The sequence below is a fragment of the Salmo salar genome, chromosome ssa05, assembly GCF_905237065.1.
Source record: "Salmo salar chromosome ssa05, Ssal_v3.1, whole genome shotgun sequence".
Taxonomy (NCBI): Eukaryota; Metazoa; Chordata; class Actinopteri; order Salmoniformes; family Salmonidae; genus Salmo; species Salmo salar.
This window is the reverse complement of record NC_059446.1, coordinates 74,553,016-74,571,647: the sequence shown is the minus strand read 5'-3', so window position 1 is coordinate 74,571,647 and position 18,632 is coordinate 74,553,016. Positions and strand designations below refer to the sequence as shown.

Here is an 18,632-nt window from a genome sequence, read left to right as displayed (position 1 = left end):
GCAAGCGGTACCGGAGCGCCAAGTCTAGGACCAAAAGGCTCCTTAACAGCTTCTACCCCCAAGCCATAAGACTGCTGAACAATTAATCAAATGGTCACCTGGACTATTTACATTGACCCCCCCCCCCCCCTCCATTTGTTTTGTACACTGCTGCTACACACTGTTTATTATCTATGGATAGTCACTTCACCCCTACCTCCATGTACAAAATCACCTCTAACCTGTACCCCCGCACACTGACTCGGTACCGGTACCCCCTGTATATAGCCTCGTTATTGTTATGTTATTGTGTTACTTTAGTTTATTATTAAATATTTTCTAAACACTTCTTGAACAGCACTGTTGATTAAGGGTTTGGAAGTAAGCATTTCACTGTAAGGTCTACTACACCTGTTGTATTTGGCGCATGTGACAAATAAAGTTTGATTTGATTTGATGCTGTCACGATTCCTACCGACGGTGGCACCCCCTCCTGCTCTGGTGGCGCTCGGCGGTCGTCGTCACCGGCCTATTAGCTACCACCGATTCCCTTTTTGTTTTTCCCTTTTTTTTATGTTTTCTCACCTGCCCTGAGTTAGTCATTAAGAGGGCTATTTAGTTCAGCTGGCCCGCTCCCTATTGTGCGGGATTGTCTTTCTGTGTGTCGACTGCGTTTTGTTCGACTGTGCTTGTCGAGTGTATTTTCCCTGTTGTTGGGAAACCTTTTATTTTGTGCTTGTGGTTTATTAAAATTACCACACAGTGTTCGCTGCTTCCTGCGCTTCTTTCCGCCACACAACAGACAAGCCGTTACAGAATCCCGCACCACAAAGAGCATGGAATCAGCGGGAGCAGCGGGCACTCCACTACCCTCGATGGAGGAACGTGTCCTTCATAATACATCGGTCCTGCATCGCATCGGATCCGCCATGGACCAGATGATGGAGAGGATGGACCGATGGGAGAGGAGTGGTATCCTCTCTCCACCTACACCCCCCCGATACAACCATCTCCTCCTCCTACGACGTCTGGCTCTGGCGCGCTTCGCCTGGCACTCCCAAGGGAGTACGATGGGACGGCGGCTGGGTGCAAGGGGTTTCTTCTCCAGTTAGAGTTGTACCTGGCCACCGTCAGACCTGCTCCTACAGGAGAGGAGAGCGTGAGTGCCCTCGTTTCCTGCCTGACGGGCCGAGTTCTGGAGTGGGCTAATGCGGTCTGGAACGCTCCAGACTCAGCGAGGGACCACTACCCAGAGTTCACCCGCCGCTTTCGGGCTGTTTTCGACCACCCCCCCCCGAAGGTAGAGCGGCGGGTGAACGGCTGTTCCACCTCAGGCAGGAGACGAGGAGCGCTCAAGACTTCGCGCTGGAGTTTAGGACCTTGGCTGCTGGAGCGGGGTGGAATGACAGGGCCCTCATAGACCACTACCGGTGTAGTCTCCGGGCAGACGTCCGCAGGGAGCTGGCCTGTAGGGACACCAATCTATCCCTGGACGAACTCATTGATATGTCCATACGGTTGGACAATTTGCTGGCTGCCTGCGGGCGTTCGGAGAGGGTCCTGCCCGTTCCACCCCCGTGCACCCCTGCCCCTACCCCTATGGAGGTAGGGGGGGCCGTGCCAAGGGGCACCGGAGGAGGTGGCTCCTCCTGCACCAGCTGTGGTCGGAGAGGACACACGGCCGACCGGTGCTGGAGGAGCCAGTCTGGGAGTCGAGAAGGCAGGCAGAACACTTCTCGGTCACCTCAGGTGAGTCAGCACCAGATTCGCCCAGAACCCCCTGTTGGTCATGTGTTTTTGCCTGTTTCATTTTCAAAATTTTTTCCCTCTTCCCAGCATAGGGCGCTTGTCGATTCAGGCGCAGCTGGGAACTTTATGGACCGTGGACTTGCCATTAAGCTGGGCATTCCACGGGTGCCGATAGATTCCCCCTTCCCCGTGCACTCCTTAGATAGCCGACCATTAGGGTCAGGGCTAGTCAGGGAGTCTACGGTGCCGCTGGACATGGTAACGCTGGGGAATCATAAGGAAAGCATTAACTTTTTTCTTATTGATTCACCTGCGTTTCCGGTGGTGCTGGGGGTCCCCTGGCTGGCTGGTCCCAATCCCCTCATTTCGTGGAAACAGGGGGTTCTCCAGGGGTGGTCGGAGGAGTGTTCAGGGAGGTGTCTAGGAGTTTCCATAGGTGCCACGTCGGTGGAGAGTCCAGACCAGGTGTCCACCGTGCGCATTCCCCCTGAATACGCCGATTTGGCGATCGCTTTTTGTAAAAAGAGAGCGACTAAATTACCACCTCATCGACAAGGGGATTGTGCGATAGATCTCCAGGTTAACGCTGCGCTTCCCAGGAGTCACGTGTACCCCTTGTCACAAGAGGAGACGGCGGCTATGGAGACATACGTCACGGAATCCTTGGGACAGGGGTACATTCGGCCCTCCATCTCACCCGCTTCCTCGAGTTTCTTTTTTGTGAAGAAAAAGGAGGGAGGTCTGTGTCCGTTTATTGATTATAGAGGTCTAAACGCGATCACGGTGGGGTTTAGTTACCCACTACCTCTTATCGCTATGGCGGTGGAATCATTTCACGGAGCACAGTTCTTCACAAAATTGGATCTCAGGAGCGCGTATAACCTGGTGCGTATCAAGAGGGGAGATGAGTGGAAAACCGCCTTTAGTACCACATCAGGCCATTATGAGTACCTCGTCATGCCGTATGGGTTTGTCACGCTTGTCGTTGGAAATGGAGGACCAAAACGCAGCAGGTATGTGTATGCTCATCTTGCTTTTTAATTAATACAAAATGAACACCAAAATAACAAAGAACTAGAACGAACGAACAACAAACAGTCTGGCAAAGCATAAAGCTCAACACAGAACAATCACCCACAAATAACAAACACAAACACACCCTCATATATGGGACTCTCAATCAAAGGCAGATAGACAACACCTGCCTTCAACTGAGAGTCCCAACCCCAATTAACCAAACATAGAAACAGACATACTAGACAAAATCATAGAATACCTGAAAACCAAACAGTGCCCAAAAACCCCGGAATACTTAAACCAAATGCCCCTTCAACAAAACACACCACCCCGAACCACATAAAACGAATACCCTCTGCCATGTCCTGACCAAACTACAATACCAATTAACCTTATACTGGTCAGGACGTGACAGGGTTGAAAAATGCTCCAGCCGTCTTTCAATCCTTTGTTGACGAGATTCTCAGGGACCTGCACGGGCAGGGCGTGATTGTCTACATCGATGACATTCTGATATATTCCGCCACCCGCTCCGCACATGTGTCCCTGGTGCGCAAGGTGCTTGGTAGACTGCTGGAGCATGACCTATACGTTAAGGCTGAGAAGTGTGAGTTTTTCAAACGAGCCGTCTCCTTTCTGGGTTATCGCATTTCCACCACGGGGGTGGTGATGGAGTGTGACCGCGTTAAGGCCGTGCGTAATTGGCCGACTCCAACCACGGTGAAGGAAGTGCAGCGGTTCTTGGGCTTTGCCAACTACTACCGGAGGTATATCCGGGGGTTTGGCCAGGTAGCAGCTCCTATTACCTCACTGCTGAAGGGGGGGCCGGCGCGTTTGAGATGGTCGACGGAGGCGGACGGAGCCTTCAAGAAGTTGAAGACACTGTTCACCGACGCGCCCGTGTTGGCGCACCCGGACCCGTCTTTAGCGTTCGTAGTAGAGGTGGACGCATCCGAGGCTGGGGTGGGTGCCGTGCTATCACAGCGCTCGGGTGCGCCACCGAAACTCCGCCCCTGCGCTTTCTTCTCAAGGAAGCTCAGTTCGGCGGAGCGTAACTACGATGTGGGGGACAGGGAGTTGCTAGCGGTAGTCAAAGCCTTGAGGGTGTGGCGACACTGGCTTGAGGGGGCTAAGCACCCCTTTCTCATCTGGACCGACCACCGAAACCTGGAGTACATCCGGGCAGCGAGGAGACTGAATCCACGTCAGGCAAGGTGGGCCATGTTCTTCGCCCGGTTTAGGTTTACCATCTCATATAGACCGGGTTCCCTTAATACTAAAGCCGACGCGCTGTCCCGTCTGTATGACACGGATGACCGACCCATCGATCCAACTCCCATCATTCCAGCATCTAGGCTGGTGGCACCAGTGGTGTGGGAGGTGGACGTGGACATCGAGCGGGCACTGGTGTTGGAACCTGCGCCTGCGCAGGTGCCCGTGGGGCGCATGTATGTGCCGCTCGATCTTCGCGATCGGTTGATTCGGTGGGCGCACACGCTACCTGCGGCGGGTCATCCTGGTGTAGAGAGGACAGTGCGGAGTCTAAGGGGGAAGTATTGGTGGCCCACCTTGGCTAAGGACGTGAGGTCATATGTCTCTTCCTGTTCGGTGTGTGCCCAGAGTAAGGCTCCTAGGCATTTACCGAGAGGGAAGTTACAGCCCCTCCCCGTTCCGCAACGGCCATGGTCGCACCTGTCTATCGACTTCCTGACAGATCTTCCCCCCTCTCAGGGGAACACTGCGATTCTGGTGGTTGTGGATCGGTTTTCTAAGTCCTGCCGTCTCCTCCCCTTGCCCGGTCTCCCTACGGCCCTGCAGACTGCGGAGGCCTTATTTACCCACGTCTTCCGGCACTATGGGGTGCCGGAGGATATTGTCTCTGATCGGGGTTCCCAGTTCACATCCAGGGTCTGGAAGGCGTTTATGGAGCGGCTGGGGGTCTCGGTCAGTTTAACCTCCGGTTATCACCCCGAGAGCAATGGGCAGGCGGAGAGGGTGAACCAGGAGGTGGGCAGGTTCCTGAGGTCGTATTGCCAGGACCGGCCAGGGGAGTGGGCGAGATATATTCCCTGGGCAGAGTTAGCCCAGAACTCACTTCGCCACTCCTCTACTAACATGTCACCCTTCCAGTGTGTGTTAGGGTACCAGCCGGTCCTGGCCCCATGGCACCAGAGCCAGACCGAGGCTCCTGGGGTGGAGGACTGGGTTCAGCACTCCAAGGAGACCTGGAAAGCAGTACAGGACTCACTGAAGGAGGCTAGTGCTAGGCAGAAAGGGAGTGCTGACCGCCACGGCAGTGAGGCGCCGGTGTTCGCACCGGGTGACAGGGTCTGGCTCTCGACCCGGAACCTGTCCCTCCGCGTGCCCTGCCGGAAGCTGGGGCCGCAGTGTGTGGGGCCCTTCAAAGTCCTGAGGAGGATAAATGAGGTGTGTTATCGGTTGCAACTCCCTTCCTATTACCGTATTAACCCCTCGTTTCATGTGTCTCTCCTCAGGCCGGTGGTGGCTGGTCCCCTACAAGAAGATGAGGTGCCGGAGGTCCCTCCACCCCCCCTGGACATCGGGGGGTCCCCGGCGTACAGCGTAAGGGCCATTCTGGACTCGAGACGCCGGGCGGGGGGCCTGCAGTACCTCGTGGACTGGGAGGGGTACGGTCCGGAGGAGAGGTGCTGGGTGCCGGCGGAGGACGTCTTGGACCCATCCATGTTGAAGGAGTTCCACCGCCTCCGTCCGGATCGCCCTGCGCCTCGTCCTCCGGGTTGGCCTCGAGGCCGGTGTCGGCGCGCTGCAGGAGCCGCGCGTCAGGAGGGGGGTACTGTCACGATTCCTACCGACGGTGGCGCCCCCTCCTGCTCTGGTGGCGCTCGGCGGTCGTCGTCACCGGCCTATTAGCTACCACCGATTCCCTTTTTGTTTTTCACTTTTTTTATGTTTTCTCACCTGCCCTGAGTTAGTCATTAAGAGGGCTATTTAGTTCAGCTGGCCCGCTCCCTATTGTGCGGGATTGTCTTTCTGTGTGTCGACTGCGTTTTGTTCGACTGTGCTTGTCGAGTGTATTTTCCCTGTTGTTGGGAAACCTTTTATTTTGTGCTTGTGGTTTATTAAAATTACCACACAGTGTTCGCTGCTTCCTGCGCTTCTTTCCGCCACACAACAGACAAGCCGTTACAGATGCTCTCTGTCTCTCCTTGCTTCCATCACCGTATAACTATTTATCTCCTCTTTCTCTGTTTCTCTACTCCAGACGAGACCCTACTCTTTCCTCTTCATCCCTCTCTTCCTGCCTCATTCCTCTCTGAGTTTATACGCTCCCTCTCTGTCCCACTCCTCCCTCCACTTCTCTGTTCCTCTTTTTTGACTGCCCATCTCTCCGTTCGTTTACCGTCTTATTCCAACCGTTAAATCAGTGTTAAATCTGTTGTGTGAGTGGTGGGGGCAGCGGGACACTTCTCAGCTCCAGACTCCAGACACACACTGTAAGTGCTTGCCATGGTTTTAATATTGTGTGTATATTGTGTGTATTGTGTGTGTATTGTGTGTGTGTGTGTGTGTGTGTGTGTGTGTGTGTGTGTGTGTGTGTGTGTGTGTGTGTGTGTGTGTGTGTGTGTGTGTGTGTGTGTGTGTGCAGTCATAATAGCAACCCAGCGTAACTGAAATTTCACTACCGCCTATAATTATGACCCCAAGATAGAACCCCACACACACACACACACACACACACACACACACACACACACACACACACACACACACACACACACACACACACACACACACACACACACACACACACCTCAACCCTCTCAATCCCTCAGCTACATTTTACCCAATCACACACACACAAAACCTGAGTATGAAAATGAGTTAGTAAGAAACGAATCATCTAGCTTAACAAGTGGAATGAGGGAGGAGGGGAGGAGAGGGAGGAGTGGTGGAGAGGGAGGAGGGGAGGAGAGGGAGGAGTGATGGAGAGGGAGGAGTGGAGGAGAGGGAGGAGTGGAGGAGAGGGAGAAGTGGTGGAGAGGGAGGAGTGGAGGAGAGGGAGGAGTGGAGGAGTGGTGGAGAGGGAGGAGGGGAGGAGAGGGAGGAATGGAGGAGAGGGAGGAGTGGTGGAGAGGGAGGAGGGGAGGAGAGGGAGGAGTGGTGGAGAGGGAGGAGTGGAGGAGAGGGAGAAGTGGTGGAGAGGGAGGAGTGGAGGAGAGGGAGGAGTGGAGGAGTGGTGGAGAGGTGGAGAGGGAGGAGTGGTGGAGAGGTGGAGAGGGAGGAGTGGAGGAGAGGGAGGAGTGGAGGAGAGGGAGGAATGCAGGAGAGGAAGGAGTGGAGGAGAGGGAGGAGTGGAGGAGAGGGAGGAGTGGGGGAGAGGGAGGAATGCAGGAGAGGAAGGAGTGGAGGAGAGGGAGGAGTGGAGGAGAGGGAGGAGTGGGGGAGAGAGAGGAATGCAGGAGAGGAAGGAGTGGAGGAGAGGGAGGAGTGGAGGAGAGGGAGGAGTGGAGGAGAGGGAGGAGTGGGGGAGAGGGAGGAATGCAGGAGAGGAAGGAGTAGAGGGAGGAGTGGAGGAGAGGGAGGAGTGGAGGAGAGGAAGGAGTGGGGGAGAGGGAGGAGTGGAGGAGGGGATGAGGGGCTGGAGGTGTGGGATGGTTAAATGAGTCAGCTAATAAAGAAGTGGAGAGATGGAAGAAAGCAGAGGGAAGGATCATCAGAGGAAAGAGGAAAAGGGGGAGGGGAGATGGAGGAGAGGATGGAGGGACAATTTATGATTTTCTTGGGATCCCCATCAGCCGATGCCAATGGAGACAGCTATTCTTCCTGGGGTCCGAAGAGGGGACCAAACACTGTGAAATGTAAATTAAAAGGGGGAGGCATAGGGGAGGTTTTCTCATAAATGACTGAAATAAGAATTTGAAAGGGGGGTCTGAGAAGAGGAGAGGTCTTAGAAAAAACTCCTTAAGAGGAAAGAGTGAGTGGTAGAAACGAATGGAGAAAGAATAGCTAATACCATTGAATAATGTCCTACCAGGAATAGAGAGACGGAGAGGAACTGAAGAACGATGGGGTGATGGAGGGAGTTTGAAGAGAGAGAAAGAAGAAGTGGGGTGATGGAGAGAGTTATTGAGAAGGAGAAACAGTAGCTGAGGTCATTTCTAAATCTGCTCCAGAGTGGGAGGAGGGTGGATGGCCAGAGAAGAAGGGAGGGAGGAGAGACAGAGGGCATGAGGAGGGAGGGTGGAAATAAGGGAGAAAGAGGAGAGGGAGAAATATAGAGCGTGGAAAGAAAGAACAAGGGATTGAATGATAGAGAGGAGGAAACAGAGGGCAAGGAGAGAGAGAGATACAGAGAGAGAGAGACAGAGAGAGAGAGAGAGAGACAGAGAGACAGAGAGAGAGAGAGACAGGGAGAGACAGAGAGAGACAGAGAGAGACAGAGAGATAGACAGAGAGATAGACAGAGAGATAGACAGAGAGAGATCGACAAAGAGAGAGAGGCAGAGAGACAGAGAGAGAGAGCGAGAGACAGAGAGAGAGAGACAGAGAGAGAGAGGAGAGGGAGAGAGAGAGAGGATGAGACATGCAGAGAAAGAAGGAGACATAACGAGGCATGGAAGGAAATGCTGAATGTATAGGACACACACTGACAGACAGAGAGAGACAGAGAGAGACATGCGAGAGAGAAAGAGAAAGACACAGCTAGAGAGAGATACTGAGACAGAGAGAGGCAGACAGATAGAGACAGAGCAACAGAGATAGATGGAGAGAGAGAGAGAGATCATACTACAGTGTCCCATGTTTAATGAACAGTGCCCTAACCCTGGCAGAGTTACACTACCCCACTGGAGAGTAGAATAAGACAAAGAGGGATGGGACAATGAATTAGTGAGATGGTCTAGTCTAGAAGTACTCCTGCAGACACAACACAATGACCACACTGGAATTCCAAGGCTCTTGTCTGTCTGTCTGTCTGTCTGTCTGTCTGTCTGTCTGTCTGTCTGTCTGTCTGTCTGTCTGTCTGTCTGTCTGTCTGTCTGTCTGTCTGTCTGTCTGTCTGTCTGTCTGTCTGTCTGTCTGTCTGTCTGTCTGTCTGTCTGTCTGTCTGTCTGTCTGTCTGTGTGTGTGTGTGTGTGTGTGTGTGTGTGTGTGTGTGTGTGTGTGTGTGTGTGTGTGTGTGTGTGTGTGTGTGTGTCATATGACTTGTACTCACCCCCGGTAGCGTCTTCTGCTCATGCAAAGCACTCTGGGCCTTCAGCGCTGACTCCCTCGCACAGTATGTCAGGAATGCACATCCTGAGACAGAGAGAGAGAGAGAGAGAGAGCAAAAAGGAGAAAGAGAAAGAGAGGAGGGAAGAAAGGTAACAAGAGGGAGGAGAGAAAGATGATGAGATAGTTGATGATGTCATCTTTGTTTGTTAGATATGTGAGAATATAAAAACAAAGAGAGTCCATATGTATGACCTCCCAGTCATTTATTGGGTAGAAAAACACCAAGGTTCTGGCATCACCGGGCCTTCTTCAGGGTGAGGTTCTACATATTCTTCAGATATGTGAGAATAACATAACTATTGTGGATGGAGCCTCCTGGGCAGATGGACAGACACACAGGTTCATGCAGACAGAACACACACACTGAACAGTCAATCTGCTTATATTTATCTCTCTCTCCTACCCGCTTCCTTTCCCTGTTCCTCATTTTCAAGTCCATAATGTGAAAAGCGACTGGTTTTCTACAAGCCCCATAAACACAGTTAACCTACAGCTGACGAGGATACGACACGGCACAGCGCAACTCAAAACAGCACAGCTCAGAACAACACATCCTGAAGACCCAATAAAACTCACATTCACTCTATTCATCTAACTCACTACTAAAGAACCACTCACACTCGTTCCCAAACCTCTCTCTCTCTCTCTCTCTCTCTCATGTACCTGTGTGTAGGTAGAGCGGCTGGCCAGTGTTGTTCCTACACCTGTCACAAACCTGTCACCACCACTAAGACAACAGGCAGCAAGTTAACCAGGGCTGATCTCAGAGTAGTTATACACACAGCAGAGCAACATGCTAGCTCAGAACGCTTACAGAACCATCAGCCCTGTCCATACCGACAAAGAGACACACACAGACGCACACACTTATAACAAAAGCAAGATTAGAACACCTCCACAAAGCACACACACACACTTAATAGAAATGAACAATGACCCCCCCCCTCCAAACACACACACACTTAATAGAAATGAACAATGACCCCCCCTCCAAACACACACACACTTAATAGAAATTAACAATGACCCCCCCTCCAAACACACACACACTTAATAGAAATTAACAATGACCCCCCCCTCCAAACACACACACACTTAATAGAAATGAACAATGACCCCCCCTCCAAACACACACACACTTAATAGAAATTAACAATGACCCCCCCTCCAAACACACACACACTTAATAGAAATGAACAATGACCCCCCCTCCAAACACACACACACTTAATAGAAATTAACAATGACCCCCCCCAAACACACACACACTTAATAGAAATGAACAATGACCCCCCCCTCCAAACACACACACACTTAATAGAAATTAACAATGACCCCCCCAAACACACACACACTTAATAGAAATTAACAATGACCCCCCCCTCCAAACACACACACACTTAATAGAAATTAACAATGACCCCCCCCTCCAAACACACACACACTTAATAGAAATTAACAATGACCCCCCCCTCCAAACACACACACACTTAATAGAAATTAACAATGACCCCCCCCTCCAAACACACACACACTTAATAGAAATTAACAATGACCCCCCCCTCCAAACACACACACACTTAATAGAAATTAACAATGACCCCCCCCAAACACACACACACTTAATAGAAATGAACAATGACCCCCCCCTCCAAACACACACACACTTAATAGAAATGAACAATGACCCCCCCTCCAAACACACACACACTTAATAGAAATGAACAATGACCCCCCCCTCCAAACACACACACACTTAATAGAAATTAACAATGACCCCCCCCTCCAAACACACACACACTTAATAGAAATTAACAATGACCCCCCCTCCAAACACACACACACTTAATAGAAATTAACAATGACCCCCCCTCCAAACACACACACACTTAATAGAAATTAACAATGACCCCCCCCTCCAAACACACACACACTTAATAGAAATTAACAATGACCCCCCCCTCCAAACACACACACACTTAATAGAAATTAACAATGACCCCCCCTCCAAACACACACACACTTAATAGAAATGAACAATGACCCCCCCCTCCAAACACACACACACTTAATAGAAATTAACAATGACCCCCCCTCCAAACACACACACACTTAATAGAAATTAACAATGACCCCCCCAAACACACACACACTTAATAGAAATTAACAATGACCCCCCCCTCCAAACACACACACACTTAATAGAAATTAACAATGACCCCCCCTCCAAACACACACACACTTAATAGAAATTAACAATGACCCCCCCTCCAAACACACACACACTTAATAGAAATTAACAATGACCCCCCTCCAAACACACACACACTTAATAGAAATTAACAATGACCCCCCCCCCAAACACACACACACTTAATAGAAATTAACAATGACCCCCCCTCCAAACACACACACACTTAATAGAAATTAACAATGACCCCCCTCCAAACACACACACACTTAATAGAAATTAACAATGACCCCCCCTCCAAACACACACACACTTAATAGAAATTAACAATGACCCCCCCTCCAAACACACACACACTTAATAGAAATTAACAATGACCCCCCCTTCAAACACACACACACTTAATAGAAATGAACAATGACCCCCCCTCCAAACACACACACACTTAATAGAAATTAACAATGACCCCCCCTCCAAACACACACACACTTAATAGAAATTAACAATGACCCCCCCTCCAAACACACACACACTTAATAGAAATTAACAATGACCCCCCCCTCCAAACACACACACACTTAATAGAAATTAACAATGACCCCCCCTCCAAACACACACACACTTAATAGAAATTAACAATGACCCCCCCTCCAAACACACACACACTTAATAGAAATTAACATTGACCCCCCCCTCCAAACACACACACACTTAATAGAAATTAACAATGACCCCCCCTCCAAACACACACACTTAATAGAAATTAACAATGACCCCCCCCCCAAACACACACACACTTAATAGAAATTAACAATGACCCCCCCCTCCAAACACACACACACTTAATAGAAATTAACAATGACCCCCCCCTCCAAACACACACACACTTAATAGAAATTAACAATGACCCCCCCTCCAAACACACACACACTTAATAGAAATTAACAATGACCCCCCCCTCCAAACACACACACACTTAATAGAAATTAACAATGACCCCCCCCTCCAAACACACACACACTTAATAGAAATTAACAATGACCCCCCCCGCCCTCCAAACACACACACACTTAATAGAAATTGACAATGATAGTGCTACTACACCAGCATTACTATCAACCTAGACCAGCATTACTATCAACCTACACCAGCATTACTATCAACCTAGACCAGCATTACTATCAACCTAGACCAGCATTACTATCAACCAAAACAAGCATTACTATCAACCTACACCAGCATTACTATCAACCTACACCAGCATTACTATCAACCAAAACCAGCATTACTATCAACCTCGACCAGCATTACTATCAACCTAGACCAGCATTACTATCAACCTAGACCAGCATTACTATCAACCAAAACAAGCATTACTATCAACCTACACCAGCATTACTATCAACCTACACCAGCATTACTATCAACCAAAACCAGCATTACTATCAACCAAAACCAGCATTACTATCAACCTAGACCAGCATTACTATCAACCTACACCAGCATTACTATCAACCTACACCAGCATTACTATCAACCTAGACCAGCATTACTATCAACCTACACCAGCATTACTATCAACCTAGACCAGCATTACTATCAACCTAGACCAGCATTACTATCAACCTACACCAGCATTACTATCAACCTAGACCAGCATTACTATCAACCTAGACCAGCACACACACTTGATCTTTAAGTGGGTGTTTAAAATATTTTTAAGTGTGTGTCTTAAGCTCCTGTAGCTGTGTGTGTGTGTGTGTGTGTGTGTGTGTGTGTGTGTGTGTGTGTGTGTGTGTGTGTGTGTGTGTGTGTGTGTGTGTGTGTGTGGGTGTTTATTTGTGGGTGTCTGCCTGTCTGTCTGCCAGTGAGTAGTCTAGCCCAAACGCCTATTTGTGTCCGGAATTATTTCTACAGGTGGCTGGGTTCCCATTATTCGCCTACCTTTGTGCATGCCGGTGTATTTGTCCTTTATCACCGTCAGCTCGTAGATCTTCCCGAACTGTTCAAAGATCGGTTTGAGGTCCTTCTCCTCTAGATTCCGAGGAATCTGCCCCACGAACAGCTTGATCGCGTCGGCTTCCTTCATCGGGACACAGCGGGGAGAACGACAGGCGCTCTGCGGGGTTCGAGGTGAGAAGAGCGGGGTGAGTGCGAGCAGAGTCGTGGTCCTCTGGAGAGGAGCGACCAGAGCTGGAGGGTGTTGGAGGAGAGAAGGAAAAGGAGACGGACATAAAAACAAGATATGTAAATGTATTATTTTCTTTTTTTCACAATATAGGATAATCATTGATTAATTGAATGAAACCAAATCAATATTTTTGGATGAATTCTCGTATCTTTACAATATTAGCCTATTGACACAAACAATGGCACTCTCATAAAAACAATTACGCAAATAATGATCAGCCAATCAAAAAATAATTAAGACATATAAATTGCAATAAAACAGAAATTAAAATTAAATATGAATAAAACGGATATATTACCTTTAGGACGTGAGAGTGTTCGGAGCCCCTGGGGAAAGGAAAATATATAGTTTGTACGGTAGATGAGCGCTGTAGAGCGGCTGTGAGCGGTTTCTTTGTTTGGCCAGCTGTAGGTTACATACACTCATTGGATGTCAACGTATGGGGGCTCATCTCTTTGTCCGCCCCGGCTCAACATACACACAAAACACACACAAAACACATGCGCACAAAAACACAATATGGAGCCTTGGTCTTAAAAATCCTACCGATTTCAAGAGATCCTTCACTCCACGTTGTAAAATAATCCCCAAAGTAATTTGAGATTATTTTGTTTATTTTTCCACGTTTTGCCGTGGTGTTGTTGTCTTCAGTGCGCGTCTCCTGTTATCCTCCCTCGGGGAATAGGAGGCTCAATGCGATTCGTTCTCCGCTCTTTGTGCCAATCGCTCCCTCTCCCGGTTTTGAATCCGTAACAGATCAGTGGAGTTGCTGCTCCTGTTAAGGTCTCACGTCTTGGCAAGCGATCATCAGATCACATTTCCCCAACCCGGTGCCTTGGTGATCCGTTATTTGCTCTATCCTCTCGTCACGACTCTTGGCAAATCCGGTAAAGCCAGTCAGTCAGTCTCTGAGTACTGTTAGAATAGTCAAATTTCTGCAATAATTAGGCTACAAGGCTATATTCTTAAGAACTATTTCTGCAGCAGCCAGCTATTGATAAATCCAGTTGTCCATTTATATAGACATTTAAGGGCTAACACATATATTAAAATATACTTATTAATATCTAACGATTCCCTCCCGCGCTACCCCTCTTTCCCTCAGTGTATAGGCTACCGTAGCTTTTGACGTCGTCTGCCGGTGTCTCCCTCTCTCTATCCTGCCCTCCCTCCCCCCTCTCCCTCGAGCAGTTGACAGGCTGTGACGTAAAAGGCAGGGACCGTCAAAAACTCTACTCCAACCTTAAAAAGAAAACCCATTTTATCTTTCGTAGGCGAAGCCTACACCTTTTAGCCCTGAAAGTAGAATATAGGGAACACTGTGGAATATATATGGACTGCTATTTCAGTTATCAAAACCAGGATTAGTCGACAAGTTGTATAAGCGTTTTCAAACAAGCTCTTTGACTATGTCTTCGTTAGTGTCCAGTGTGTGTGTGCTCGTGGACGGTGCCTGTAGTTCTGGAACGCCGTGCTGCCTATTGTTCTGGCCGCGAGCTCTGGCCGTGGTGCTGAAGCCTGCCATACTACCAGCGCGTGTATGTCACGACTACAGCTGCGCACACAACACGCACACGCCAGCCTTGAGGTTGCCCTAACCAGTTCTCTTCTGCGTGTTGAACAAACGCTAAATTCGTAATCATATCCATGATGTGCACAAATAGGCTAGCCTAATGTGCGAGAGAAAGGGGAGAGAGCGAAAATAGAGAAGATAGGCCTATACTACAGACTACACTGATCTAACAGTATGGGTTAACCTACAATAAGACACCGTCGTATTAGCCTAGTGAGGGAGGGATCCTCCCCGCTCTGATACAGACAGGCACAGCAGACCTCATCTGTCCATGGTCCTGAACCAAGATATTTACAACCTTCAAACTATGAAGCTTTTTAACTCATCTTTATTGCTGGTGGGGTTCTCTTTGGTCTCTTTCGGGTGTGTTTGTTTTTTTCTTCTGCCACCTCCTCGCGCTTAAGGAGAGGAGTCAGAGAGTTCAGGGTAATTTACTCTGAAAGGTCACCATCTGCCTCCCACCACCTCATGCCCCCCTCTCCCCGCCTACTGCCCCCCACCGTTATATATCGTCAGTTCACACACGCCGGGTCTATACCAGGAACAAGCCGCTGGACGGCACGCGCGGCCTTCCCCGGAGATCTACACCGTATCACTGAGCGTAGCTGTAGGCAACGGCACGAGCATGCATGAGGAACTCATGATCGGGCGTCTCATGGTGGTGTCAGAACTGGGTGCTTTTCGGTTTCTCTGTCGTCTGTGGAGTAGGCCTGGGGCTAGAATAGTGAAATAGCCCCCCGATAGATTCTGATTTACGGTCAGTTTAGCATTTATACCCAGAATGGTGTCGTTTGTTCGTAGAGGAAACGTTAGATCCATGAAGTCATATTAAGCTTGCTTGAGTTATTATCACAACACAAACGAGTCTATTCTGAACAAGGGAAGACAAGTCGGCTACAGCTTCACAAGCACACAATACTGAGGACATGTAGGTCTACTTTATTACAATGTACTGTAGGTCTCAGTGGACATTTAGGCCTGCTAATTGGGGGGAAGAAAAGTGCACAAAATAGAAAAATGCCAACTATTTTCTGGTTTCAGTTTTTATTTCAAATTAAGTTTGTGATAGCATTTTCCACACACTCGTTTGCCTTTTTCAAAATAATACAAAATCCATATACTTCTAGCAATAACTTCTGATCATAAACTCTGACACGGTAGCAATAAAGGGAATTTGCTACAGCTCCTCTTAAGAAAAAAAATAAATTACATTTATTTTTTATAATAGATAAATTACTATCCTTTTTTCAGACTTTTTAATATAAAACGTTTTGTTTCTACTAAAAACGATTTAAAACATGAAAATGACATTCACAGATAGACTCATACAAGAATACACCCATGGCTGCATACTCACACAAATAAACACAAATAGGCAACTTCACAGAGACAGGAAGACAAACACACACAAACACACACAACACACACCATCCAAGGGTAGCAAAATATAATTTGTTCTTCTTAATATGATGACTGAAAAATATGAATACTTTTATATGAATATATGCATACAGTTAACATGTACAGTATGCCTAAAATTCAAATCATACCACAATATAGGAGATATTTATGTATATGTATATTAAGTATATGTTCACACAGAAATATAGACATACAAATATAATATTGACTGACAAATATACACATCGTTCACCTGTGGAATGTGTGTGTGTGTGTGTGTCCGTATGCTGTAGACGTAACATACAGTAACATGTTACAACTATGTCAAGGCATTGGGGCAATATCCATTATAAAGAGCTTTGTTTAAGTCAAAGACAGAACCTTTTTAAACGTTTTCAGTAAAAACACAAATTAGTTAGGGAGATGTTCCTTGCTACTGTCACAACTTGATCCTTTGGGAGTTAAAGGCCCAGTGCAGTCAAAAACACGATTATCCTGTGTTTTAAATATCTTTCCACACTATGAGTTTGGAATAATACTGTGAAATTGTGAAATTTATGATAATGCCATTTTAGTGTAAGGGCTGTTTGAAAAGACCGCCTGAAATTTCACCCTGTTTTGGTGGGATGAAGTTTTGGTCTGCCTGGTGACATCACCAGTTAGTTAAGAGACCAATAAGATAAATAGTTTCAAACCTCTCTGCCAATAACAGCTACAGTAGTTTTCAGTTTCCCCCTCCCCACTCAAACCACTCCCAGACAGTCCTAGCAAAATTCTTTCTTGAGAAATTGCTCTTTGCTAAGAAGTTATTTTTATTTCTTTTTGACCATTTTAATTGAAAACAATCACAGTAAGGTACTTAATTGTTACCCAGAAAGTATTTAATATTGAGATAAAAACAGCTGAATTGGACCTTTAAGACACTGCTTGCTCTTCAGCTTATTGTGGAAAATGCATTGCTGAAAATGAATGCATAAATGAATACAATGTTATTTCAATACCTACCATTCTTGAACATATTGATGGGTCAGATGATACAATTAAAATGTCTCAGGTGGTGGTATATTTTCTGTATGTAGCAGAGGTGGTTCGGTGTAACCTTAGCTGAGACCTGAACACTGGTATTAGCTCTCAGGGGTAATGCCTTGGCTTTAGTTCAGTGGGCTAACAGTCGTGAGGGCACAGGTTGGATACCTGGACAGTCACCAATAGACCATACAGTCGTTTCATTCTACCCCTGCTTGTTTTCAGATTGGGGGCGTTCTCAGGTTATGGACATCTCTCCACTATTGTCCTTTAAAAACAGGTCACTTGTACTAGGCCACCATTTTACATGGTATGGTATGTTGGTACATGGTATGTTTTCACCAAATGTTGATGATGCTGTATAAACACTGAGGAGACATTTAAAATAGTTTTTTGGCATATAGAACACAAACATAGAAAACATACATCATAGAAACTTCCAGCAGGTTTTATACTGCTATTGGGTTATACCTTCTGGGTCCCATCTAGCCATACTAGCATACTACATAGTATGCATGGACAATACTTCACCTCACACTCAGTAGTATGCAAGTTTGGCTACTGGGACAGAGCTCTGGACCCAGGTCCTGGGTGTACATACATCATCCACAGCATCTCTCAGCCATAGAAACGGAAAGAGTGGACATAGAAATCAGATACAGTGGGGGGGGAAAAGTATTTGATCCCCTGCTGATTTTCTACGTTTGCCCACTTACAAAGAAATGATCAGTCTATAATTTTAATAGTAGGTTTATTTGAACAGTGAGAGACAGAATAACAACAAAAAAAATCCAGAAAAACGCATTTAAAAAATGTTATAAAATGATTTGCATTTTAATGAGGGAAATAAGTATTTGACCCCTCTGCAAAACATGACTTAGTACTTGGTGGCAAAACTCTTGTTGGCAATCACAGAGGTCAGACGTTTCTTGTAGTTGGCCACCAGGTTTGCACACATCTCAGGAGGGATTTTGTCCCACTCCTCTTTGCAGATCTTCTCCAAGTCATTAAGGTTTCGAGGCTGACGTTTGGCAACTCGAACCTTCAGCTCCCTCCACAGATTTTCTATGGGATTAAGGTCTGGAGACTGGCTAGGCCACTCCAGGACCTTAATGTGCTTCTTCTTGAGCCACTCTTTTGTTGCCTTGGCTGTGTGTTTTGGGTCATTGTCATGCTGGAATACCCATCCATGACCCATTTTCAATGCCCTGGCTGAGGGAAGGAGGTTCTCACCCAAGATTTGACGGTAC

The 18,632-nt window shown here is 47.7% G+C and overlaps 1 protein-coding gene across 8 annotated transcripts in view; it reads right to left on the bottom strand.

The window, feature by feature from the left end:
- LOC106609264 (CUGBP Elav-like family member 3) overlaps nucleotides 1–14,517 on the bottom strand; it is a 164,735-nt gene extending 150,218 nt beyond the window's left edge. For 4 of the 8 annotated variants that reach the window (XR_006769979.1, XM_045718874.1, XM_045718873.1 and 1 more), the window contains exons 1-3: nucleotides 13,681–14,515; nucleotides 13,136–13,384; nucleotides 8,942–9,024 (exon numbers count right to left, since the gene is read on the bottom strand). Coding sequence is in view for 6 of the 8 variants with exons in the window: in XM_045718874.1 (XP_045574830.1) it covers nucleotides 8,942–9,024; nucleotides 13,136–13,280 (228 nt within the window). In the remaining 2 variants the exon portion in view is untranslated. Of the gene's footprint in view, nucleotides 1–8,941; nucleotides 9,025–13,135; nucleotides 13,385–13,680 lie in introns of those variants that run through there. The other 4 variants (XM_045718872.1, XM_045718876.1, XM_045718875.1 and 1 more) reach the window with 4 other exon arrangements.
- Between the last annotated feature and the right edge of the window lie 4,115 nt (nucleotides 14,518–18,632).